Source organism: Camelus bactrianus, chromosome 9 (genome assembly GCF_048773025.1).
Source record: "Camelus bactrianus isolate YW-2024 breed Bactrian camel chromosome 9, ASM4877302v1, whole genome shotgun sequence".
In the NCBI taxonomy this organism is placed as follows: domain Eukaryota; kingdom Metazoa; phylum Chordata; class Mammalia; order Artiodactyla; family Camelidae; genus Camelus; species Camelus bactrianus.
In genome coordinates, this window is record NC_133547.1 from 27,290,228 (window position 1) to 27,315,658 (window position 25,431).

The 25,431-nt window shown below is 39.4% G+C and overlaps 2 protein-coding genes and 1 long non-coding RNA gene across 4 annotated transcripts in view; 2 read left to right on the forward strand and 1 right to left on the reverse strand.

Moving 5' to 3' along the window:
• The window catches only part of BRDT (bromodomain testis associated), a 45,536-nt gene extending 33,323 nt beyond the window's left edge, over positions 1–12,213 (forward strand). Inside the window, exons 16-18 of the mRNA XM_074369942.1 lie at positions 1,011–1,216; positions 1,739–1,913; positions 9,477–12,213. Of these exons, the coding sequence (XP_074226043.1) occupies positions 1,011–1,216; positions 1,739–1,913; positions 9,477–9,545 (450 nt within the window). The 3' untranslated portion in view covers positions 9,546–12,213. The remainder of the gene's footprint in view (positions 1–1,010; positions 1,217–1,738; positions 1,914–9,476) is intronic.
• LOC141578606 (uncharacterized) lies at positions 1,904–22,714 on the reverse strand. Its single transcript, XR_012509085.1, has 3 exons — positions 22,494–22,714; positions 12,232–12,358; positions 1,904–2,043 (listed from the first exon to the last, which is right to left on the reverse strand). It is a non-coding gene; the product is annotated as an uncharacterized LOC141578606 (long non-coding RNA).
• Positions 21,756–25,431, forward strand: part of EPHX4 (epoxide hydrolase 4) — a 33,108-nt gene continuing 29,432 nt past the window's right edge. Inside the window, exons 1-2 of one of the 2 annotated variants that reach the window (XR_012509084.1) lie at positions 21,756–22,091; positions 24,340–24,425. Coding sequence is in view for 1 of the 2 variants with exons in the window: in XM_074369941.1 (XP_074226042.1) it covers positions 21,861–22,091; positions 24,340–24,425 (317 nt within the window). In the remaining variant the exon portion in view is untranslated. The remainder of the gene's footprint in view (positions 22,092–24,339; positions 24,426–25,431) is intronic. The other variant, XM_074369941.1, reaches the window with a different exon arrangement.

Genomic DNA, 25,431 nt, shown 5'->3' on the forward strand with positions numbered 1-25,431 from the left:
CTTATATTCAAGCCCTTAATCCATTTTGAGTTGATTTTTGTGTATGGTGTGAAATAGTAGTCTAGTTTCAGTCTTTTGCATGTGGCTGGCCAGTTTTCCCAACACCGCCTATTAGAGACTGTCCTGTCCCCATTTTATATCCTTCACTCCTTTGTTGTGAATGCGTAAGTGCATGCATTTATTTTTGGACTCTCTATTCTGTTTCATTGAGCTGTGTGTTTGTTTTTATGCCAATACCATACGTTTTGATTACTGTAACTTTGTAATACAGCTTGAAGTCAGAAAGCGTGATCTCTTCAGTTTTGTTCGTTCTCAAAATTGCTTTGACTTTTTGGGGGCTTTTGTGGTTTCGTACACACTCTAGGTATTCTATTATTTTCATTGTGGTCAGGAAAGAATCTTGACATGATATCAGTCTTAAAATTACTAAGGCATGTTTGTGGTGTAACATTAACTATCATGGAGAATGTGGCAGGTTAATTGCTTAGAAGGGCCATCTAGACATGTAATATCCAGTGTCCAAAATGATAGCCACTAGCCACATACGGTTATTGCGCCCTTGAAATGTCTAGTGCAACTGAGAAAACTAGGTTTTAAAACTCTGGCATTATCTTACTTTGCCTCTGATTAATCGTTTGTATATTTTTGCTTTATTTTCCCCATAGGATCATAAATATCTTGATAAATATCTTGATTACAGTGATCAGTTAATTTTTATATTTCTTATAGATTGTCATACCCTTAACATATATGTTTTACATTAAGTTGAAATAATTGTCAAGCATGCTATTTTAATTTGATCTTAGATGAATAATTGAATTTAGCTAATCTGTTATGCTATTTCTGACTTTAGAAACCTTTAACATGTTTACTAAACTTAAGTTTAGTAAAATTACCTGAAGCCTTTGGAATCTTTACTTTTGATCCATTACTGTATCAAGAAATATTGCTTTTCTTCCAAAATTTAGTTGTCATCTTTAGACATAAACTGAATCAGATATTTGTTTCAGGATATAAAGATCAAGAATGCAGACTCTTGGAAAAGTTTAGGCAAACCAGTTAAAACATCAGGTGCACTGAAATCATCAGATGAGCTCTTCAACCAGTTCAGAAAAGCAGCGATAGAAAAGGAAGTAAGAGCCCGCACACAGGAACTAATACGGAAACATCTGGAGCAGAATACAAAGGACACTCAGGCACCTCAAGAAAATCAGAGGTCTGTAACTTACCAGGTTAATGGAGGCTCTGGGAGACACAGACATGTATTTAAAATACATTAAATTTCTATTTTGAAGTGACTAATTCAGCATTTAGTAGACCACAGATCAAAGTATAATTGCAGAAAGTAAGTTTTCGTTGATTGTTTTTTGGTAAGTAGTAGTATCTGTTTTGGAGAGGACAGAAATAGTCAAGTGATTGATTAAGCTATTAAAGATTCTAATACTGCTAAGTTATAAAGACATCATAATTTTCCGGGAATGTCTTCATATAGTTTCCATTCTGTGCATAAGAAGATAATGGTAAATCTTGGTCATAGTTTTCCAAAACGTGCTCTTCGTTAACAGAGATTACCTGATGTAAAATGTGACATCAAAAATAAATCTTAAAAATAATGTCATAATATATGAAAAAGGGTATCTAGAACATTGCATTTTATTTGTTCATTTAACAACGTATGTTAGTAATAAAAACTTTCAAGGCGCTTGAAACCTACTTTGAACTTTACTGTTTCTTCAAGTGACCACGGCTGCACTCAAGAACCTTTTCCAGATAAAATGCAAAACAAGTGTCTTGGAGCCGAGCAGAAGGAACATCAGCAGTCGCTGGCGGCGCAGGATAAAGGCCGACTCTGGCTTCTCAGAGACCGGAATTTAGCTCGGGAGAAAGAGCAAGCGCGGAGGAGACGAGAGGCAGTGAGTGGACTGGCTGACAGGGGAGGGCCTGGCGGGGCGGCGTCTTCCCGTGCTCGAAGCTGTCTTCCGGGTGGCTCTGCAGTGCCAGTCACCTCCTTAGTGGAGTGGCCTCTGTAGTGATGGTCAGCTTCTAAAATCAGAGTAACATTAAAATTTCATAGTTGAAAGACACAAGCATACTGTAATAACAGAGCATCAGTCCTGGAGCTGCTAGCCTTTGGGTTCAAATCCTGGTTCTGCCACTTACTAGACTTTTGGACCTGGGCTATTTATATAACCTCCCTGTGCCTCAGTTTCCTTACCTGTAAAGTAGGAATAACAAAGGCGACAGGTGAAATGAATTTACACGTATTCAGCACATATAAAAATGCCTGGCACGTGGGTAAAATCACCTCCTGTTATTACTCCTGAATAATCTGTAAACCTCCTGTATGAATTGAAAAGAGGCCTGTGTTTAGGATTCCTAAATATATGGAAAGTGATGTTTTAAAAAGTAGAATTGATTCATTCCTTTATCCATGGATTGTTTAAAAATGTGTTAGTTAGTTTCCAAATATTTGGAAATGTTTTGGCTTAGTGAAAATAATAGAAAATTAATGATTTCTAATTGGATTCCATTGTGGTCAGAGACCATATAATGTCTTGAATTCTTTTAAACTCACTAACACTTGTTTTGTGTCCCAGATTATGTTCTACCTTGGTAAATAATTCTCTGTGCACTTGAGAAGAATGTGTCTTCTCCTGCTGGTGGGCAGAGTATTAAACAAGCCAAGGTGATTTATAGTGTTTTTTCGAATCTGCTGAGTTCTTGCTGATTCTCTGCCTGCTTGTTCTGTCAGATATTGAGAAGGGCATTGGCATCTACGATTGTATAATTGCAGACTGGTCTTTTTACCCTTGTAATTCTGTCAATCTATTTCATGTATTTTGAAGGTGTTATTAGATGCATAAACATTTAGGCTTAATATGTCCTCTTGATTAATTGACCTCCTTCTCATTACAAAATGACTTTTATTCCTGGTGATACCATTTCCTCTGAAATACAACTGTTTCACCTTTTTATGTCTAGTGTTAGCATGCTGCGAAAGTGTTCCGTTCTTTTAACTTCCCTCTGCTTTATGTTTAATGTGATTTTCTCGCAGGCAACATGTAGTGAAATCTTGCTTTTTTTGAAAAAATCCAGTCTCTGCCTTTTATAGGAATGTTTAACCAGTTATGTTCAATATGGTTCCTGATACGGTTAAGTTTGAGTCCATTGTCTTGCTTTTTTTTGTTTGTGTCATCTGTTCTTTTCTTTTTCTTATTTTTCCTGTGTTCTTTTAGATTAAGCAAGTATTTTTTGTGATTCCATTTTATTTCCTTCATTGGTTTATTACCAGTAACTCTTTGTTTTTACTTTAGTGGTTGTTTTGGGGTTTCTAACATATACTTCAGCTTGTCACAGTCTTCAAGTTATGTTATACCTTTTCACATTTAGCACAATAGCCTTGCAACAGTGTGCTTCCATGTCTCCCCTCCCAGGCTTTAGGCTGTTGTTTAAGCAGTCAGGTTATCTCTAAAAGTTTTAAATGATATGAAAAAAATCTTACGTAGTTAGCGTTTCAGTGTTTTTCATTTGTCTAGATCCAGATTTCGAATGGTGTAATCCTCCTTTCCCCAAGGGAGCTCTTTTTAACATTTCTTGCAGGGTGGGTCAGCTGGTGACGAATTCTTTCAGCTTTTGTGTGTCTGAAAATAGCTTTGTTTGGCCTTTGTTTTCCATTAATATACTTTATTTTTAGAGCGTTTTAGATTCACAGCAAAACTGAACGAAAGTATAAAGAGTTCCCACATGTTCCTCCCTTTTCCCCACAAATGCGCAAGCCCCCCCACCGTCACGTCCCACGTCAGTGCGGTGCGTTTGCTGCAGTCTGTGACCCAGCATTGGTACGTCGCTGGCAGTCTTAGTTCATCAAGCAAAGGCCATAGTTCACATCAGGTTCACGCTTTGTGTTACACTTTTCATCTCTTTTGACAAATGTACAGTGACATACATCAGCCATTATGGTACCATCAGAGTGCCCTCCCTCTCCTGAGAGGCCCCTGTGCTCCTGCTGTTCACCCCTCCCTCCTGAACCCCTGCCAACCACTGATCTTTTTACTATCGCCATAGCTTTGCCATTTTCAGAATGTCATCTGAATTCATACAATATACACAGCTTTTTCACATTGGCTTCTTTCACTTAGCCGTAAGCATTGAAGTTTCCCTGTGTCTTCATAGATTGATAGCTAGTATCTTTTGAGTGCTGAATAACCTTCCATTGTATAAAATGTACCACAGTTTACCCACTGATAGACATCTTGGTTGCTTCAAAGTTACAGCAATTAAAATACAGCTGCTGTGAACATTTGTGTATAGGTTTTTGTGTGAATGTGTTTCATTTGTTTTTTTTTTAATTGAAGTACAGTCAGTTACAATGTGTCAATTTCTGGTGCACAGCACAGTGTCCCAGTCATGCATATATATACACACATTTGTTTTCATTTTCTTTTTCATTAGCGGTTATTATAAGATACTAAATATAGTTCCCTGTGCCATACAGAAGAAATTTGGTTTTTTTTAATCTATTTTTATATATAGTGGTTATCATTTGCAAATCTCAAACTCCCAAATTTATTCCTTCCTACGCCTTTCCCCCTGGTAACCATAAGATTGTTTACTATGTCTGTGAGTCTGTGGTGTGGATGTGTTTTTAACTTGCCTTCATTTTTAAAAATGTTTTTGCTGGATATTGAATTCTAGATTGTTAGTACTTTTTCTTTTAGTGCTTTAAAGATGCCTTCAGTGTCTTCTTGCTTGCTTTGTTTCTAATGAGAAATTTGATATCTTTGTTCCTCTATAAAACATGCCTTTCCTCTGGCCACTTTTAACAGTTTTATTCATCACTGGATTTTCAGTAACTGTTTTTGTCATGTTCCTTGTGCTTTGTTGAGCTTATTGGAGATGTATGTTTGTAGTTTTTATCAAGCTTGGAAAATTTTTGGCCATTATTTCTTCATATTTTTTGTGTTTCCTCTTTTTCTCCTTTTTGTGACTCCAATTCCCTTTATGTTGGGCCACTGGTTGTCCCACCTCAGACACAGTGGTGGTCATCTCCAGAAGTTTGATTCAGGTCTTTTAATGTTTTTTGTATCTCTGTTAAACTTGGAACAAATAGGATGCAGTTATCATAGCTGTTTAATGGGCTTCTCTGCTAATGCTGACATCTGCGTCGCTTCTGGGTTGATTTCGATCGATTGATTAATCTCCTCTACAGATAATGTTTTTCTACTTCTTTACTTACCTGGTAACCAATGATGCCAGATGTTATGAATTTTACCTTGTTTTGGGTGCTGGATATTTTTGTAATCCTGGGAAGTCATGTGAATACATAGGACATAATAGGAACATTAGCTCCAGAAGAAAAAATCCATTGGCTTTGGCTACAGTATTGACTGTGATACAAATAAATTCCCTAGGAAACAATATCCCAGCTTTTTTTCAGCTTCTCATTTATAATATGAAGGCAGAAACAGACCGCAGTCAGCGGCGCTGTGTCACGGGTGGCGTCACTCTAGAGCAGGGTGCGCTTGCAGGGCGCTCTGCAGCGAGAGGAGCGCGCTCGGTGCGGTCAGACACAGCAGTAGCCACGTGTTACTGAGCACGTGAAGCGTGGCTAATGTAAGTAAGGAACCAAAGTTCCTGTATTACTTAATTTTAATTAACTTGAACAGCACATTTTTCATACTGCCTTGTTTGCTTGTGTGTTAGGAGCTCTTTACTGAAACTTGACTAGTGCTCTGCTGGAAGTATGTCTCTGCTCACCCAGGCTCTCTCCTTTGGGTGCTCGCACGGGCCTGACGCCAGGCACCCACAGGTGGTGTCTCCGCCACCCACTTGCCACCTAATAACAGCCTACCAGGTAGCCTGGTATAATTTCTAATATCCCCAGCATTTTTCTGGAACCCACTGAAATGTGACTAAAAATGCCGCCTGTCACAGCTTGACGGGCAACAGCTTGACGCCGGAGCTGCTACTGCCATCCCTGACGACCCAGACTCAGGCTGCTGCTCCCTGCCAGGTCCATCCTGTACACAGAGGCAGTCACTCGATGCGAGGAGAGCGCCCAAGAATTCACCTCATGCCCGTTCCCTCGGCCTAGTTTTTGATCTTAAACTTGAGTGGCTGGAGTGTACACAGGACCACTGAGAAAGGAATATCCAGGTTATGGTGTCAACTGCAGAGAGCCGTAGTTAGTACTTAATAGTGGTATCGAAGGGTAATCGGTAGAGACAGCAGCCAGTTCCATATCAATAATCGTTCCACAAGTATAGATTTAGTCAAGATGGAAGAGAATCTAAAGTAAAGTACTTTTAAATAAAACAAGTTTGTTACCCTTTTTTGGAATTTTGCAGTATGTGTGGATACTTAAAGGAGTATCAGTAATGTATAAAGTAGGACAATGTATCCAGCTCATTGGAAGGTTAAAATAGAACTTTTGAGGAACTGTTCGGGCTGGACATGTGGTATCCTAAGAGCTGGCATTAGGAAAGCAGCCTGGGTTAAGATCTTAAGAATTTATCTTTGTATCTCTAAGGCATATTTGAAGAAATTATCATAATTTAAAAGAGTCACACATAGCTTTAATGTCCTTTTGGTAAGTAAGTCATAATCTTAAACCTCCCACGTAACCAGAGAACACGGTTCCCGTCCAGGAAGTCCACCAGCTGATCACCAGCTGGTGCTCTAACCTCCTCCTCCGGGCTGCTGCTGCTTCCTGATGAAACATTTTTGAAACGTCCCTAGTTTGTGTCATTTCAGACGCAGCAAAGACTGACTTGCTTCACCAGGGCGTGTAGACAAGGCTTCCGAGTAGAGCTAGGGAGCATTTGTTTCTTTGTCTTAATTAGCTTTTCTTATACTTATTTTAAATAGCTTCCTTTTTTTTTTTCAACTTTTTTTTTATTGATTTATAATCATTTTACAATGTTGTGTCAAATTCCAGTGTAGAGCACAATTTTTCAGTTATACATGAACATGTATATATTCATTGTCACATTTTTTTCTCTGTGAGCTACCAAAAGATCTTGTGTATATTTCCCTGTGCTATACAGTATAATCTTGTTTATCTATTCTACACTTTTGAAATCCTAATCTATCCCTTCCCACCCCCCACGCCCTTGGCAACCACAAGTTTATATTCTATGTCTGTGAGTCTGTTTCTGTTTTGTATTTATGCTTTGTTTGTTTGTTTTTTAGATTCAACATATGAGCGATCTCATGTGGTATTTTTCTTTCTCTTTCTGGCTTACTTCACTTAGAATGACATTCTCCAGGAGCATCCATGTTACTGCAAATGGCGTTATGTTGTCGGTTTTTATGGCTGAGTAGTATTCCGTTGTATAAATATACCACTTCTTCTTTATCCAGTCATCTGTTGATGGACATTGAGGCTGTTTCCATGTCTTGGCTATTGTAAATAGTGCTGCTATGAACATTGGGGTGCAGGTGTCTTTTTGAAGTAGGGTTCCTTCTGGCTATATGCCCAGGAGTGGGATTCCTGGGTCATATGTTAAGTCTATTCGTAGTCTTTGGAGGACTCTCCATAGTGTTTTCCACAGTGGCTGCACCAAACTGCATTTCCACCAGCAGTGCAGGAGGGTCCCCTTTTCTCCACAGCCTCTCCAGCATTTGTCATTTGTGGATTTTTGAATGATGGCCATTCTGACTGGTGTGAGGTGATACCTCATTGTAGTTTTGATTTGCATTTCTCTCATAATTAGTGATATTGAGCATTTTTTCATGTGCCTATTGATCATTCGTATGTCTTCCTTGGAGAATTGCTTGTTTAGGTCTTTTGCCCATTTTTGGATTGGGTTGTTTAATTTTTTCTTATTGAGTCATATGAGCTGCTTATATATTCTGGAGATCAACCCTTTGTCGGTTTCATTTGCAAAAATTTTCTCCCATTCCGTAGGTTGTCGTTTTGTTTTACTTATGGTTTCCTTTGCTGTGCAGAAGCTTGTAAGTTTCATTAGGTCCCATTTGTTTATTCTTGCTTTTATTTCTTCTAGGGGAAAATATTTGAGATGTATGTCAGATAATGTTTTGCCTATATTTTCCTCTAGGAGGTTTATTGTATCTTGTCTTATGTTTAAGTCTTTGTTCCATCTTGAGTTGATCTTTGTGTCTGGTGTAAGGGAGTGTTCTAGCTTCATTGTTTTACATGCTGCTGTCCAGTTTTCCCAACACCATTTGCTGAAGAGACTGTCTTTATTCCATTGTATGTTCTTGCCTCCTTTGTCGAAGATGAGTTGACCAAAAGTTTGTGGGTTCATTTCTGGGCTCTCTATTCTGTTCCATTGGTCTCTATGTCTGTTTTTGTACCAATACCATGCTGTCCTGATGACCATAGCTCTGTAGTATTGTCTGAAGTCTGGGAGAGTTATTCCTCCAGCCTCTTTCTTTCTCTTCAGCAATGCTTTGGCAATTCTAGGTCTTTGATGGTTCCATATGAATTTTATTATGATTTGTTCTAGTTCTGTGAAGTATGTCCTGGGTAATTTGATAGGGATTGCATGCATTAAGTCTGTAGATTGCCTTGGGCAGTGTGACCATTTTAACAATATTGATTCTTCCAATGCAGGAGCATGGGATAGCTTTCCATTTTTTAAAGTCTTCTTTAATTTCCTTCATCAATGGTTTATAGTTTTCTGTGTGTAATTCTTTCACCTCCTTGGTTAGATTTATTCCTAGGTATTTTATTACTTTGGGTGCTATTTTAAAGGGGATTGTTTCTTTACTTTCTTTTTCTGTTGATTCATCGTTAGTGTAAAGAAATGCCACTGATTTTTGAACATTAATCTTGTAACCTGCTACCTTGCTGGATTCTTCCATCAGCTCTGGCAGTTTTTGTGTGGACCTTTTAGGGTTTTCTATATATAGTAACATGTCATCGGCATATAGTTTAAATAGCTTCTTAGAGTTTATTAAACAACATTGTGCTGAGTGTTATACATGCAATCTGGCTCATCTTCATAAATATCTGTGTATAAAATAAATATACGTAAAATGCCTGGGTTAGCTAATTTGCCTTAGGTCACAGTCAGTCATTGGCAGAATCAAGGAAAGCCCCAGGCTTCAGCACTACGTGTTACAGCTCTCTCACATAGGTAAGGTTTTAGCCCATTCAGAAAACAGGCTTTTGTGTCTAGCACTGTGTTGGCCAGAGAGAGCCGTGAAACCACGTAATCTCAGTTCATGTTTATATTAACACAGAATTTTCTCTCTTGGAGAGAGAGGTTAAACTTGTTCTTTGTGTTTTTGTTACGTTTTAATTCTTACTTACCACGTGAACAATATTTTAACAAAAATAAGGTAGTATTTGAACAGAAATTTAAAATTGTGTACAAATCCATTGTGTTCAATAAATTGCATTCATTTTGTATGTTCCAAATGTTGCATAATCATTTTTTATATAAATGTAATATAATGAAGTTATAAACCTTTTAAGTAACATTTACATTTTCCCTTCCTTTCTACAGATGGCTGGTACCATTGATATGACTCTTCAAAGCGACATTATGACAATGTTTGAAAACAACTTTGATTAAAACTCAGGTTTTTAATTAACCATCAACTTACAATGAATAACATAAAAGATTAAACTGCATATGGTAAAATGATTGCTTTCAGACACCAAGATACCAGTCTTATACTGTATTTTGACTGCTGTAAGATGATTAAACATTTTCACGTACATTTTTTAATAGCTATATGTTCATTTTTTTAATGACATAGTTTACAGGAATTTTATAGTTTGGGATCCCTAAAAATTGAATAAATTCCCAGAAGTTATTCATTTTACAGTCTACTATGTATATTATAGGCTTTGTCTAAGTAATGAAAATCCAAAAGAGATGGTCCCTTTTTGTTTAAAAAATTAAGAATATATAAGGATATCAAAAATACAGTGCCTGCTGAGTTTGTTTTTTAGAAGGAGTTGTCATTTAATGGAGTTTAAACCTGCTTCTTTTTATGGAGTGAAGATTCCTTTTGTAATGCAAATAATATCTCTGTGCTGTGATTCTGTCCTGGCTTTCTTTCAATGAAACACACCTCTGTGGGGCAGAATGTGGGGCTTACCTGTAGTATGTATGTATGTATGTATGTATGTATTTATTTATTTTTATTATTTTTATTATTTTTATTTTTATTTTTAATTAAAGGATAATTAACCTGCATGCTATGTTAGTTCCAGGTGTACAACATAGTGATTCAATATGTCTATATATTACAAAATGATCACCAGAGTTTTTAACTTTTAAAACAAATATTTGTCTGCCTTCAGAAATATTTAGACCCTCTTAACAACTAATACTTGGTTTCTTTAAGTGTCAGGTTACGTAAGATTCTCTGCGGTTCTGTACTCAAAGTTGATGTCAAAATTAGCTTAAAGAAAATATTACCTATGGTTTGATACATGTTGAATTTGAGGCAAAATAACGAACAGTAAACCTTCATTATGTATGTAAGTTTCTGTAAGAACTTACACATTTCTTACTATGCACATGTGATAGTAGTGGGTGTCTAAATTTTTACTTAGCTATAGTTGTCTTTATTTAAATTTGTAAAATACTTCTGTTTCATCATTCTCAAGTTGCAGGTGTGTTTAAATCATGTGTATTAGCGTCATGTACTTCAAAATTTTGAACTCTTGAAATGTAGCATTCAGGCACTGTTCCAATATCATCTAAAGTAAAACATTCAAAGTGTGTATTACAGAGAGAAAGAAAAAGTTTTCTTGGCTTCATTTATTTTTATAATCAATATTACAATTTTTTGAAATATCTTTAAACTATCAGCCATTTAAAAAACCTAACTAGTGACTAAAATGGTGGTGATACCTTCATGAAACATAGCCAGAATTAAAGTGATAGTCATATCTATACCTGTTAAACTGTATTTTTAACCAGGAAATTCGTATGTATATACTAAACAGTATGCATTGTTATTTTCCTAAAAAGATCATATAAATATGTATGTATATATGTTCTAATCTTAGATACATCAGAAATGCATGGTGGTCACTGCTAGGTGATGGGATTGCAAGGTGTTTTGTTTGTTTTTCTTTAGACTTTTCAGTATTTTCTGTAATGCTTTTAAGATCGGTGGGAAATGTTCTATTTTGAAGAGAATGAAAATAGTAAGAATTTACCTCTGTCAAATACATATTAAATCTTTCAACAGCTGCCTTTAAATAACTAGTAAAACTGCACAATGAATGATATTTGTCTACATCTAAAAAAAAAACATTCAACTTCATTAGCATATCCTTTTACATTCAGTGGTCAACTTGATGTTTTCCTATGAACACCTGGAGCCCTTAATAGAGCGCTGTGTTACAGTTGTCAGTGTTTAACCGATTTATAACTGATCCTTCTTAGATTATGCATTACTTTTTTAGTAAAAACAAATGTTTGGCTTCTCTTAACTTCTTGCATGGAGTTTACTTCCGTTAACAACATTCCCTGTAAAATCAACCTTTTTGCTTGTTTCTACCCCCATCTCTTTGTTCTTGAGTTGTTCTGGACATGTGGTCCCTGGGTCACGTCAGCATCACTTGGAACATGCAGATTCTCAGGCTTCAGACTTACTAAGCAGAGCCTCTGGGTGTGGGGTCCAGCCGTCAGTAGCCAACAAGCCCTCCGGGTGGTTGTAACACACACCGAAGTCTGAGAACCCCTGCTCCAGCTGAACCCGGGCTCTCTTCTACAGGCTCCTATGTTAGTGCCAGTTTTTTCACTAATGTTTTTCTTCCCTTTGAAGTGCTACTTGCAGACCATTCTCTATCCCACCCCCACCCCCTGCTCCCCACTAAGGACCCCAGCTTTACGTTTTTCATGATCATTGGACTGTAAGCCCATAGGCATTTACCATCCCTGGTTCACTCCTCCTTGCTCCCCAGAGATTTTAGTCGCTGTTTCACTGTCACTCCCTCATTGACCTTCTCAGTCCCTTGACCTCTCTGCTAATAATGATCTTAGTATCTGATCAACCTTAGCCACTCCTTTGTCTTTGCCAATAGCTACAGCTCTTCCCTCGTCTCAGTTTCAAGCATCCTCGTCTAACTACTGACTCCTGTCTTTCTCTGGCTTAGTCTGGGTAGGCCCTTGACTCCAGCAATCATCAGACCTCCCTCGGGCCGCCAGTCCCTTCATCCTTTCCAGGGTTCCTCTCCCCTCGCGCCCTCACTTCTCTCTTACCCAGAGTCTGAGGTGCTTTATTGTTTGTACTCACTCCTTTGCGTGCGCTCTTCACTCCATGGCTCCTTTCTTTGCTGTGTTCACTTGGCAAAACTCCAGTCTTCTTTAATCGGACTGCCTGCTCTGCACCCGTGAAACTGTGATTAGAGAAAAACATACACCTCCAGGAAGAATAACAGAGAGACACAAATCACTACCAACCCCACAACCGTTAAAAGGTAGAAGGGAATAATACAAATGACTTCACACTTAAAGCTGAAGAAACGGACGAGTTCCTCATATGCCATAAAACCACCAAAACTCAATGTGAAATAATTCGAATAGCCCCGTACCTTAAAAAGTTTCTAATTCATAATTTAATAGCTTCTGAAAAAAAATCTCCAAGCCCATATGATTTCACTGAAAAGTTATACCAAACATTTAAAGAGGGATTAACACCATTCTAAGACAATCTCTTCCAGAAAAAATATATTCCACAAAATGCCTCTTCCAGAAATTGGTCTATTCTGTAATTTTTGTCAATAGGACAAATTTTCTCAGCAGGAAGACAGAACACTTCCCAACTCACTTTATAAGGCCAATATTACCCTGATAACTGAAATCAAAGACAGTACCAAAAAAAAAAAAAAAACCCCAAAACTGCAGAACATTACCTCTAATGATCTTAGACACAAAAATCTTCAACAAAAATACCAGCAAACCAAACCCACAATGTATGAAAAGAATTATACACTATGACTAAGTGTGATTTATTTGAGGTGTGCAAGGCTGGTTCAGTGTTTGAAAATCAGTATAATCCATCATATAAACATTAAAAAAAAAAAAAAAACATGATCTTATCAATTGACACAAAAAGCATTTGACAAAGTCCAATTCACATTATTAAGAAACTTCAGCATGTTAGAAATACAGGGACATTTCTTCAAATTGATAAGGAACAAAACAATCTACAGCTAATGCTAATGAAAGTTACAATGCTCTCCCCCATCATTTGGGAACAAGGCAAGGATGTCTGCTGTCACCACTCTTATTCAACATAGTACTAGAAATTCTAGCCAATGTAATAAGGCAAAAAAAAAAAAAAAGATACACAAATTGGAAATGAATAAAACTCTGGTTTTGGTGGGGTTTTTAAATTTTATTTCTTTAGCTATAATTTCCCAAAATAGTGTTAAATAACGGAAGAACAGGAGTCCTTCTTATTTCTAATTTTAAAGCAAGTGGCTGCAGGATTTCACCATAGGCTATAGTATTTTGGGTAACTCTAATGTTTAAACACTTTAAAACATGTTTAAACAGTTTCTAAATTAATTTTGCTTTAAGGAATAGCTGCTGAGTTTTTGCACATGATTTTCCACATGGAAAATCCCAAAGAATCTAAAAAAACAACTAATAGTGACCTAATTAAGCAGGGTCACAGGGTACAAAATCAACACACAAAAACCAATCTCTATGCTAATGAGCATATGAAAACTTAAAAGCAAAAACATTTATAATCACTCCAAGGAATATGGAATATTTAGGTATACACTTAACAAAACAGATACAGGTTCTGTATGCTGAAAAGTACAGAATACTTACGGAATAAATTTTTAAAAGGCCTAAATAAATGGAGAGAGATACTGTGTTCATGAATTGGAAGACAACATAGTAATGTCAGTTCTCAAATGCACATCCTATAAAAAACCCAGCAGTTTTTCATAGACATAGACAGGTTTGTTCTAATATGGAATGGGAAAGGCACTAGAATAAACTATTGACAAAAAATAATGTGAGAGGAATTGTTCTGTATGATACTAAGGCTTACTAAAAAGCTATAGTAATCAAGAAAATGTATCAGTGAAGGGGTAGACCCATAGATCAATGGAACAGAACAGAACAGAGAACTCAGATACAAAACCATAAAAATATGCTCAGTTGATTGTGAACAAAGGTGCAATTCAGTGGAGGAAGGAGGGAAGGATAGCCTTTTCAACAAATGGGCTGGAGCAATTGGATATCCGTAGGCAAAAATAGAAATAAAAAAGCTGATCTCAACTGAAATCTCACATTTTAACCAAAAATTAACTCAAAATGCATTGTGGACTTAAATGAAAAATTTATAGCCATAAAACTTTTAGGAAAAAAAACTTTAGGCTCTGAGGTTAGGCAAAGAGATTTTAGACTTGGTACCAAAAACATGATCCATAAATTAGAAATTGATAAATTAGATCTCCTCAAATTAAAACTTTCGCTCTGTGAAAAGATAAGCTACAGATTAGAAAAAAAAATTTTTGCAAACCACATACCTGACAAAGAAATAGCATAAAGAATATAAAAAGAACTTTCAAAATGATCATTAAAAAATTTAGTTAGAAAATAGGCAAAAGACACGAAAAAAATTTCACCAAAAAATACATAATGGCAAATACACATATGAAAGGTTAAAATGAAAAGCACAGTGACAACACAAGATGCCGGCAAGGATGGAGAAAAACTGGATCACTTGTACATTGCAAGTAGGAATGTAAAATGGTACAGCCACTCTAGAAACCAATTTGCAGTTTCTTATAAACAAAACATGCAAAGCCGTATGACCCAGCAATTGCACTCTTGGGCACTTACCCAAGATAAACGATAACTTATGTTCACACAAAAACCTGTACACAAATGTTCATAGCAGCTTTTTTGGTAATAGTTAAAAACTGGAAATAACCCAGACATCATTTAATAGGTGAATGGGTAAACAGTAGTACACACTGTGGAGTACTACTCAGCAGTAAAAAAGAATGAACTCTTGATACATGCAATACCTTGAATTTCTAGGGAATTATGCTGAGTAAAAAGAAATCCCAAAAGATTATATACTGTATGATTTCATTTACCCAACATTTTTGAGATAACAAAATTTTGGAAATGGAGAACAGATGAGCGGTTACCAGAGGTTCTGGACAAGGTGTGGGCATAGTTATTACAAGGCAACAAGAGGGATCCTTGTGGTAATTGAGTTGTTTTGTATTCTTGACTTTGCTGGGGAGGTACACAAAGCTACATACATGGTAAAATTATGAAACATAAAGTATGCTAGATAAAGTGTACATAGCTTCTATTATTTCTCTTATGACTGCATATACATTTATGATTATGGCATTTAAATTTCAATTTACAAAAGGTAATACTCAAAACTAATAAAATACTAAAGTTATTGTGGTAACCATTTTACAATATATACATTTAGCAAATCATTATACTGTATATTTAAAACCATACAATGCTATATGTCAATTATATTTCAATTTTTTAAAATTAAGGAATTCAGGCTTCCACTTGGGATCAGAAAGCTGGAAAAGGCATTTCACCCACCATTACAGCAAATTTAAAAGCCCAGAAAATCTTTAAATTCACAACTTAAATTACTCTGAGGGCTGACACTGCAGGGTAACCAAGTAACCCGAAATCTAAGACAAGACAAGCACATTAAAGGAGAGACATGACATATGCACTGGCTGACCGAAGGCAGACGCCACCAAGTGCGACGTCACCTGGAACAGCAAATCAGCGACAGGCTGGGTGTGGGTGGGTTTGAGAACACACAACCCCTGAAGCACACGAGAAACCTGCAGCTGTCCTTTACAGATCTCATCAGTACTTACAAGAAAGATTTGTGGGGCAGGATGAGGGTTCTGAGAAAGCCATTGTCTTGATGCAGGCCTGGAAGAGCAGAGCAGCAGGTACAGGAAAAGCACAACCCCCTCCCCCATCCTTCTCTCTTTTCCCTAAAAAATACAAGCCTTAAGGTTCTGGAGGAAGAACAGCAAACCCTGTCAACTTTAGGGCATAAATGAAGACCCACTGCAGCTGGAAGATGGAAACAGAAAAAAAAAGCTTCTAATCCTGGGAGGGAGGGAGGAAATACATCGTGGGTCCAGACCATTAGGGTTACCCTCTCCCTGGGGGTGGGGGAGGATCACGGAGAAGATCTCACCCTGATTCCAGGGACCCGGTGCCTGCTGTGAGGCTGCATCAGGTCGACAGAGAATGCTGCTTTCTGCCCTGCGTATCTTACCACGGGGGCAAAATGCACTCAATAACAAGTTAAAAGCAGTCTACTGCTGTCAGAGGTACAAGAGCCTGGAGAGAGACCATCTCCCGTAACACTAAGCAGAAGGAAAGACTTAAAGATGAGTGTATGGCAGCTGTGGAGAAAAATTCACTGGCAAACCAGGATCCACCTTAAGCACATGGGAACACAAGAGAAATCTGAAACCTGTGGTGTGCTGAGGACAACCACGGTAACAGTAACATCCAAATCCAGCTCGGCTTCTGACTTTACGGTAACTCAACCTCCACACTAAAGGTCTGGCAAAAGAAAACGTGTGTCCATTTCCAGGAATAAAAATCCATAATTTCATCTCTATTGTCTTACACAAAACATCTTTCAACAAAAAACTATGAGGCATACAAAAAAGAAAGGAAAAAAAATTTCCGCTGTCTAGAGACAAAACAGTCAACAGAAGCATAGTTGGAACGATCAGAAAATTTCTTTTAATTTTTGTTTTTCTAACTGAAGTATAGTTGATTTCAAATGTTTCCGGGGTACAGCAAAGTGATTTTGTTTTTTATATATGTGCGTGTGTATGTGTGTGTGTGTATATATATATCTCCATTCTTTTTCAGATTCTTTTCCATTATAGGTTATTACAACATACTGAATATAGGTCCTTGTTGTTTTTCTATTTTATATATAGTAGTGTGTATCTGTTAATCCCAAATTCCCCATTTATCCCTCCCTCCCCCAGAGAATTTTAAATTACTATGAATAATATATTAAAAGCTATAGAAGAAAAATGGACAATGTGTGATCAGATGGGTAATTTCAACAGAGAGATGAAAACTCTAAGAAAAAATAAAATTGAAAAGCTAGAAAATGAAAAACATGGTAACAGAAATGACGACTGCTTCTGATGGGCTCATCAGTAGAATCAACAGAGTCAAGGGAAGACTCAGCGAAACTAAGTACACAGCAAGAGAAATCACCCAAAGAGAAACGCAAAGGTCACAAAAATGGGGTGTGGTGGGACCAACAGAGCAAAGCCCAGAAGCTGCAGGGCAACGCTAAAGTCTAACATATGTCTAACTGGAATCTCAGAAGGAGGAGAGAGAATGGGGCTGGAGAAGTATCTGAAGGGACACTAGCTGAGAATTCTCCAACATTAATTTGTACTGGAAAACAAACTCCAGTTTTCCCTTCTTCTGAGTTCTTCCTTCTCAGCTCTCCCTGTGTGTCTCCCCACACAGAACACTTCACTTCTGATAACCAAAGATGTGTGTGTTGCAGTGGGGGGTGGGGGTTCTCCCAACCAAGCGACCCTCGGTGACATCATCTAGGCGTCCTACAATTTAACTCGATCCTGAAGTGTCAGGTCCCATAGGCTGAGGGATCGGTCCCACGAGACTCATCCACATTTCAGATGCCAACTGGCCCCAAGTTACCCGCAACTCTGTCTGCCCTGGACAAGTCAGTTTCCCATGATCTCGCCCTTGGGCTCAGTACTTGCTAGAGCTTCTCACAGAACTCAAGAGAACACTCGTGTTTCTCAGTTTATTAAGGGATATGATAAAGGATCCAGATGAACAGCCTGACAGAGCTACACAGGGCGAGGCCTGGGAGGGTTCTAATCACAGGAGCTTCTGTCCCTGTTGAGTTGGGTTGTGTCACCCTCCAGTATGTGGATTTGTTCACCACCTGGAAGCTGCCCGAACCCCGTACTATTGGGATTTTTTAGAGGCCTCATCACAAAGTCATGATCAATTATGACTCCATTTCCAGCCCCTCTCCCCTCATTCTAAGCTTCTAATCATGTCTTGGTCTTTCTGGGGACCAGGCCCCATGTTTACCTAATTGGCATTAATGCCACACTCTAGCTAACAGCAACAGAATACACTTTTCAAATTTCAAGTTGGAACATTTACCAAATTGACCATATTTAGGGATATAAAGCAAACTTTGACAAATTTATAAGAATAGGTAGTTCACGAGATTCCATACCAGATTTAAACTAGAAATTATTAATAAAAATGTATCTGCAAAATATCTGAAAATTAAGCATTTTAAATAACCCATAGTAAAAGATGAAATCATAAGAAGAATTAGAAAGTATTTTTAATTGTATGAAAATGAAAACACAACACATTAAAATTTGTGGGATGCAGTGAAAGTTGTGTTTAGAGGAAATTTTTAGCACTCAATGTTTATATTTAAACAGAAGAATGATCTCAAATAAGCTTCTACCTTAAGAAAAAACAAAAGCAAATTAAATCTGAATCAAGCAGAAGAAAGGATATAATAAAGAGCAGAAATCATTTAAATTCAAGTGAAATTTAAAACAAAAAAAAAGAAAAAAGAAACAAAACCAAAAGTTGTTTCTTTTTTTTTAAAAAAAGACAATAAGATTGATAAGCTTCTAGACAGACCTACCAAGAAAAAAGAGACACAAATTGCAAATGTCACATGTTAAAGTGAGACTATTACAGACTCACAGACATTCAAGAGACATAAGGGCATATTATGAGGAGTAAAGAATCTATAGCCATGGATTCAACAACTTATATGAAATGGATAAACATTTTTTAGCTTTTTTTCTTTTTGGGGGGGTGGGGGGGTAATTAGGTTTGTTTTGTTTATTATTATTTTTAATAGAGGTACTGGGGATTGAACCCAGGGCCTCATGCATGCTAAGCACACACTGTATCACTGAGCTCTACTCTCCCCACTGATAAAATTCTGTAAAAATACAAACTGCCAAAGAAGAAACAGATCAGCTGAATAGTCCTATAACTACTAAGTAAATTGAGTTGTATTTTAAAACCATTAAAAAAGAATTAAAAAAAAAAAACTCTAGGCCTACATGGCTTTTTTGGAGAATTCTACCAAACATTTAAGGAACAAATAACACCAATTTCATATAAATTCTTCCAGAATATATAAGAACAAATCATATGCAAAATCAAACAAATATTAGCAAATTAATTTCAGCAATATATTAAATAAGTCAGCAATATATCAAAGAATCTACTCTCCTGAGACGGGGTTTATTCTGGGAATGAGTGGCTGGTTCAACATTCAAAAACTTTATATGTAATTCACCATACCAGTAGATTAAAAAGGGAAAATTATGATTATCTCAAGAGAAGCAGAAAGCCCTTTTACAAAATTCAACCTCCATTTTTGAAAAAAAAAAAACCTCTTAGAAACTAGCAATAGAAAGGAACTTCCTCAACGCGATAAATGGCATCTAAACAACACTTCAGCTACATTATGCTTAATAGTCGAAGACTGAACGATTTCCCCCCAAGACTGGGAGCAAGGCAAAGACGTGCACTCTCACTGCTTCTGCTCAGGGTTGTACTGCACTGTGCTGAGCTGTCTCTATTTGCAGCTCACATGCTTATTTACACAGACAACCCCAAAGAATCTTTCAAAAAGCTACTAGAACTAAAAAGTGAGTTTAGCAAGTTCTCAGGATCCAAGACAAAAAACAAGAAGCAATCATGTAAGCATCTGGAATCAGTAAGCGACTGGAAATTTTAAAAAGCAACATTTACTATAATATTTCAAAGAAATACTTAGGTATAAATCTTACAAAATGTGTGCAACATCTGTATGTTTAAAACTATAAAAATTGATAAAACCGATCAAAGAAGATCTAAATAAATGGAGAGACAGATCATGTTCATGGACTGAACAACCCAACATTGTTAAAATACTAGTTCTCTCAAAATTGATTTAATAGATTCAATGTGTTCCAATCAACAATTTTTGCCAAAATTCACAAACTAATACTAAAATTTGTATGGAAAACTAACTAGAATAGCCAAAACAATTTTGATAAAGAAAAACGAAGCTGAAGAATTCATACACCTGAGTTCTCGACTTACTATAACTACTTTCAGTAGTCATGACAAGTGTGTATTAGAGAAAATAGACATACAGATCAATAAAACAGACTAGAGGATCCAGAAATAGTCCCACATGCCAAGTGATTTTCAACAAAGGTGCAAAGGCAGTTCAGCAGAGGATGGATATTCTTTTCAACAAATGGTACCAAAACAATTGGATATCCACATGGGACACATAAATGTCAGCCCTTATGTTGCATCTTATGCAAAAGTTAACTCAAAAGGGATCATAGACCTAAATACAAAATACAAAATGATAAAACTTCTAGAAGAAAACATACGGTGAAAAAACCCTTGTTGACCTTGAATTAGGTAAAGATTTCTTACATGCAAGAACAAAAGTACCACATATAAAAGAAAAAAGTGATAAATTGGATGACATCAAAATTAAGAAATTCTGTTCTTCAGAAGTCCTAAGAAAAATACAGACTGGGAAAATATTTGCAAATCATGGTAAGTGGCAAAGGATTTGTATCCAAAATATATTTGGATCTCAAACTCAATAGCAAGAAAATAAGCAACCCAATTTAAAAAAATCAATATAAGATTTGGACAGACGCTTTGCCAAAGATGACCAGCATTATTAGTCATCAAGGAAATGTGAATTAAAATTTCAGTGAGATACATTACACAACTCTTAGAATGGCTAAAATTTGGATTTTTTAATTTTTTGACAATACTACGTGCTTGCAAGAATACGACCTAACCATAACTCACATTATCACTCACACTTTGGAAACCAGTTGGGCAGTTTCCTGTAAAGTTAAATGAACACTTCCAATCTGACCCAGCAATCCCACTTCTAAGTGTTTACCCAAATGAAATAAAAACTTATATTCACACTAAAAACTTTACACGAGTCGCTTTGTATTCATAACCACCAAAAACTGGAAAAAACTCAAATGTCCCCCAACTGGGGACTGTTCCATAAGCATTGTGGTACGTCCATTCAAATCTCGGCCGCATTACGCTGAGTGAAAGAAGCCGGAAACAAGAGGTTGCACACTGCGTGGTTCTATTTACACAACAGGAAAAACTCAGTCGGACAGAAAAAGCCAGGGGTCTCCAGAGGCTTGACTTCAGAGCCGGAGACACCTGGCTGGGCAGACAACGGCTCTGAACTTGGTTGGAGATTACCAACACCTTCAGGAGACTGTTGGGAATGCGTAAAGAACCAACACGTGTCTGGTAGCATGAAAATCCTTTACGGCTCCCCCTCCACGCGCCCCATAATCCCGTGATCCAGAAAACGGCCTAATCTGGGGGCAATGCGAGCATGTGAACACTGGTCAAATGAGTGGCTTTTCTCTGCACAGCACCCAGGACGGTTTGGGAGGGTCCCCCCTTCAAGCTCCGTGCAGCGCAGCCGTTTACAAGTGGGAGCCCGGTCCGCAGAGGAAGGCGTCCGCGTCCCGGGCGGACCCAGCAGCGCAGCGGGCCTGGGGTGCGACGCCCCCCGGGGGCTGGGCTCACCCGCGCCCCCAGGGAGGGGCTGGGCTCGGCGACCCCGAGCGCTCACCGTGAAGGCGGGAGCCCCGGGCGGTGCCTCCGGACGCGGGTCGGGCGCGGCCGCCCGGGGACCCGCGGGGGGGGGGGGGCGAGCGCGGAGCCGACGAGCCTGAGCGGCGGGCAGGCCCGCCGCGCCGCCGCGCTCGGGAGCCGGGGCGCGCGCCTCGGGAGCAGCGCCGGCCCCGCCGCCGCCGCCGCCGCCGCCGCAGCCGCCCGATGGCGAGGCTGCGGGGTCGCCTGCCCCGCCTGAGAGTCGCGATCCGGGCCCTGCTCTTCTGGTCCCTGGTCTACGGCTACTGCGGGCTGTGCGCCTCCATCCACCTGCTCAGACTTCTGTGGAGCATCGGCAAGGCCCCCACGCGGACCTTCCGGCGGGTGGCCCGGGAGCACCCCCCCGCGTGCCTGAGCGACCCCTCCCTGGGCACCCACTGCTACGTGCGCATCAAGGTGGGGGCGGGGGCGCGGGCTGCTCCTGCGCCGCGCCTGTTCCCGGGGCTCGGGGTGGGGCGGGGGCGCCGTGCGGACGACGGGGTGGGGGCGGGGGGCGGCGTGGGGAGGCGGGGGGGGCGGAGAGGGGTGTAGGGGGGCGGAGAGGGGGTGTAGGGGGCGAAGGGGGGCGGGGCGGGGGCGCCGCGCGGACGCCGGGGTGGGGGCGGCGGGGGGCGGGGCAGGGGCGGCACCGCGCGAGTTACGGTCCGCGTTTGGCGCGTGTGCGCGTGTGTGCGCGGGAGAGAGCTAGGGAGAGAGGGACGGTTACGGGAAGTTTCCCTGACAGTCGGGGTCCTGCTACATGACTGCCCCCTCCTCCTCTACCACAACCACCCAGAATAATTCTGCTCCCCCTCCTACCGTAGGGAAAGCTGTCGCCTGTCACCTTTTTGCCTTCCAGACCTCAGATAAGCTGTAGGGAATTGTTCCTGGTGGCGCCCTACTGTCTCCGGAGGTTGTCTTTGCCCGAATTTTGGAGACTGAAACAGTAAATAGAATAAGACGTTAGAAGTCAGGAGTTTGGTCACATCGGCAGAATGGAGCGTTCACAGATGGCCTTAGCAGCATGAAACAATAAGTAAATGGGGTACGTTTGTGGGGAAGGAAGCAGACGTGATGCCAGAGACCAAAGGAACAGCATAAAAAGTAAACGTCAGCCGTGCGTGCAGACTCTTTAATTCTCCCAAACCGTCTAACAGCTCACGGGTGCACTGCTTCCTGAGGCTCCAGGTGGTGAAGGGAGGTGGCTTTTTGCGATGCACCCTACAGCCTGATCCACAGACCTTTCAAAAATAGCCTCCATGAAGGGATATTTTTGTCACCAGGTCTGGGATTCCTGCTAGGAGCTAGATTGCCCAGCAGCTGGAGTTCAGAAGACCAAGGGGCATGTCTTTCCTACCCTTATTCAGCCTGGAGTTGATATGAGAATTTAGTGAGTTAACATTTGTAAAAACAAATAAAACAAAAATACTTAGAACAATGCCTGGCACATAGTAAGTGAAATAAAGGATTTGTTCACTAAATCCAATCAAGTGCCCATAGCATTTCATCTTCCAAGACTCACCAGCAGTAGAATTACTGAACTTCCAGGTAGGCACTCTGTGGTTGAGGGCAAAGTTAGAGTTGTTATGTTCATCCAACCTGAGGAGGAAGTGCAGTGTCAGAACCGTCTGGAATGCCTTATAGTGCCTTTCTTCTGACTTTAGCAACCTAAAGAGTTTCCCCAGAGACACAGAACTGGAAAAAACATTGTCCTGGGAGGTAGGACAAGATGGAGGCTCTAGTCACAGCCCTGCAGGCAGCCACCTTTATGGCTGTGTTAACATCTTTGGACCTCAGTTTCTAACTCTGCAAAAATGATAGGGTTGAATTAGAGGACCTGAAAGATTTTTTCACATCTGAAAACCCAGTTGCTTGGGTTATCTGGTATAAAACCCAGTCTCTGGGTTTTGGTTCTGGGTTTCTTTCCTCACTTCCTTCTGAGTTTTTGTTTTTCTTTCTTCCTTTTTTTCCTCCACTCTCCCCTCTCCAGTTTGCTTTGTATTTGCTGTATTCCTGTCTCATTCCCATGCTTTTTGTTCTCCTTGGGCAGTCTTGTCTCCCACAAGCAGAGTGAAGCCTTGAGCACTCAGAGCATTTGGCGGTTAGATGCACACTAATGTGACGTGAGCAGCAGGCAGCCAGGGGAACTGTACGTGCAACTCTCAACTTAAAATAATAACGTGGGAAGGAGAGAGCTAAAAATAAGGAAAGTAGGTGTGAATTATATAACTGATGGCACAGCTCTTGACGGGCAAGCTGAGAAAAGTACATGGCTAGGAGGCAAATAATGGCAAGAATATAAATGCAGTTCAGAATTGTTTACATGTCCTGCAGAATTTGAATGAGATGAAAGGTGACACATCAGTAAGAAAATTGTGACATTGTTTCAGAAGCTCATAATATATACATTGACCTTGTGAGTAGGAGAAGGGAAGGTACTACAAAGGAAATGTCGACAAAAGGGAATCTGTCGATTTACCCTGTTACTGATAAATCATGGTTATGTTTTCTTTTTCAAAATTAATTTTTATTTTATTTTTTGAGATTAAAAATAATGCAAATGAGACTTTTTTTTTTAGTGAAATGGTAGTATAATATATATGTACTACTTTGCTGTAAACACAAAATATCATTGAAATTTCATGCCCTCCATTTTCCACTGCAGGATTCGGGGTTAAGATTTCATTATGTTGCTGCTGGAGAAAGAGGCAAACCACTTATGCTGCTGCTTCATGGGTTTCCGGAATTCTGGTAAACGTATCAACTAACGTTCTCTTTTGCATTAAAGACTTGACTTATCATAGTGTCTTTCTCTTGTAGTGACTTTTAAGAGACCCCACTCTATGATCAAGTGATTGCCTAGAATAATTACTCCTAAATGTTCCTCAATCACAGGAATGGTTTTCCTTCCATTTTAAAGAAACATGCGTATTATCACCCTAAGTTTATTTTTTTTGAGAATTAAAAGAAATATCTTTTGCTGTTTCAAATTTCTGAACTAGTCAATTATAAAACAGTTTTTATAGTACCTACTGTGGAAAAAATACAACAGTGGGTGGAAAAAGGAGATTTGAAAAAAAACCCAGTAGCTCATCACTTTTCCAGAGCAAAAAGTCTACAGATGCCTCTTTCATAGATTTTCCTCCCCATGAAGATTCTTCTCTCTTCTGGATTTACCTGCATAAATCAAAACTAGTCATTTTCATGTTAAACTTTTTCTGTTCTTCCGTCTGGAGATAATTAGGTGGGCAACAGCCTGGCGCAATCAAACATGCATATGCGGACTCATTAGGGGAGTGCTTGACATGACTGGCTCCCACATAAAATGTTAGTCTGAAGCTTTAGTCAGACCTGCGGACGGTAAGCGGGGCAGTGAATTCTGGCTCGGCCCCCTGCCGCGGGACCCTGCGCAGCCAGCCATCCGCAGCAATCTTGCAGAGTGGCTGTGAGGGTATGAAGAGTCCAAACAGACGCAGGGCCTTTCCCGTGACCCAGCGAACACTCAGCAAGCGCTCGGGTCCTCCCTTCCTCCCCGTTCACTCAGGCGGGGCTCCGCGCGGCAGCCCTAGCGTCCTCGGGGCGTTTATTAATAAAATCCCTTCCACTCGTAACGTGTTCCTAGCGTGTATTAAGCCAGGACTTAGGATGACACACAGTCTTTAAAACTCCAGAGGAGGTGAGGGACGTGTAAAGGTGGAATTCTAGGTGCCAAGAGCGATACAAGGGAGAAATTTGGGATAGGGTGTTGTCCTTCCCT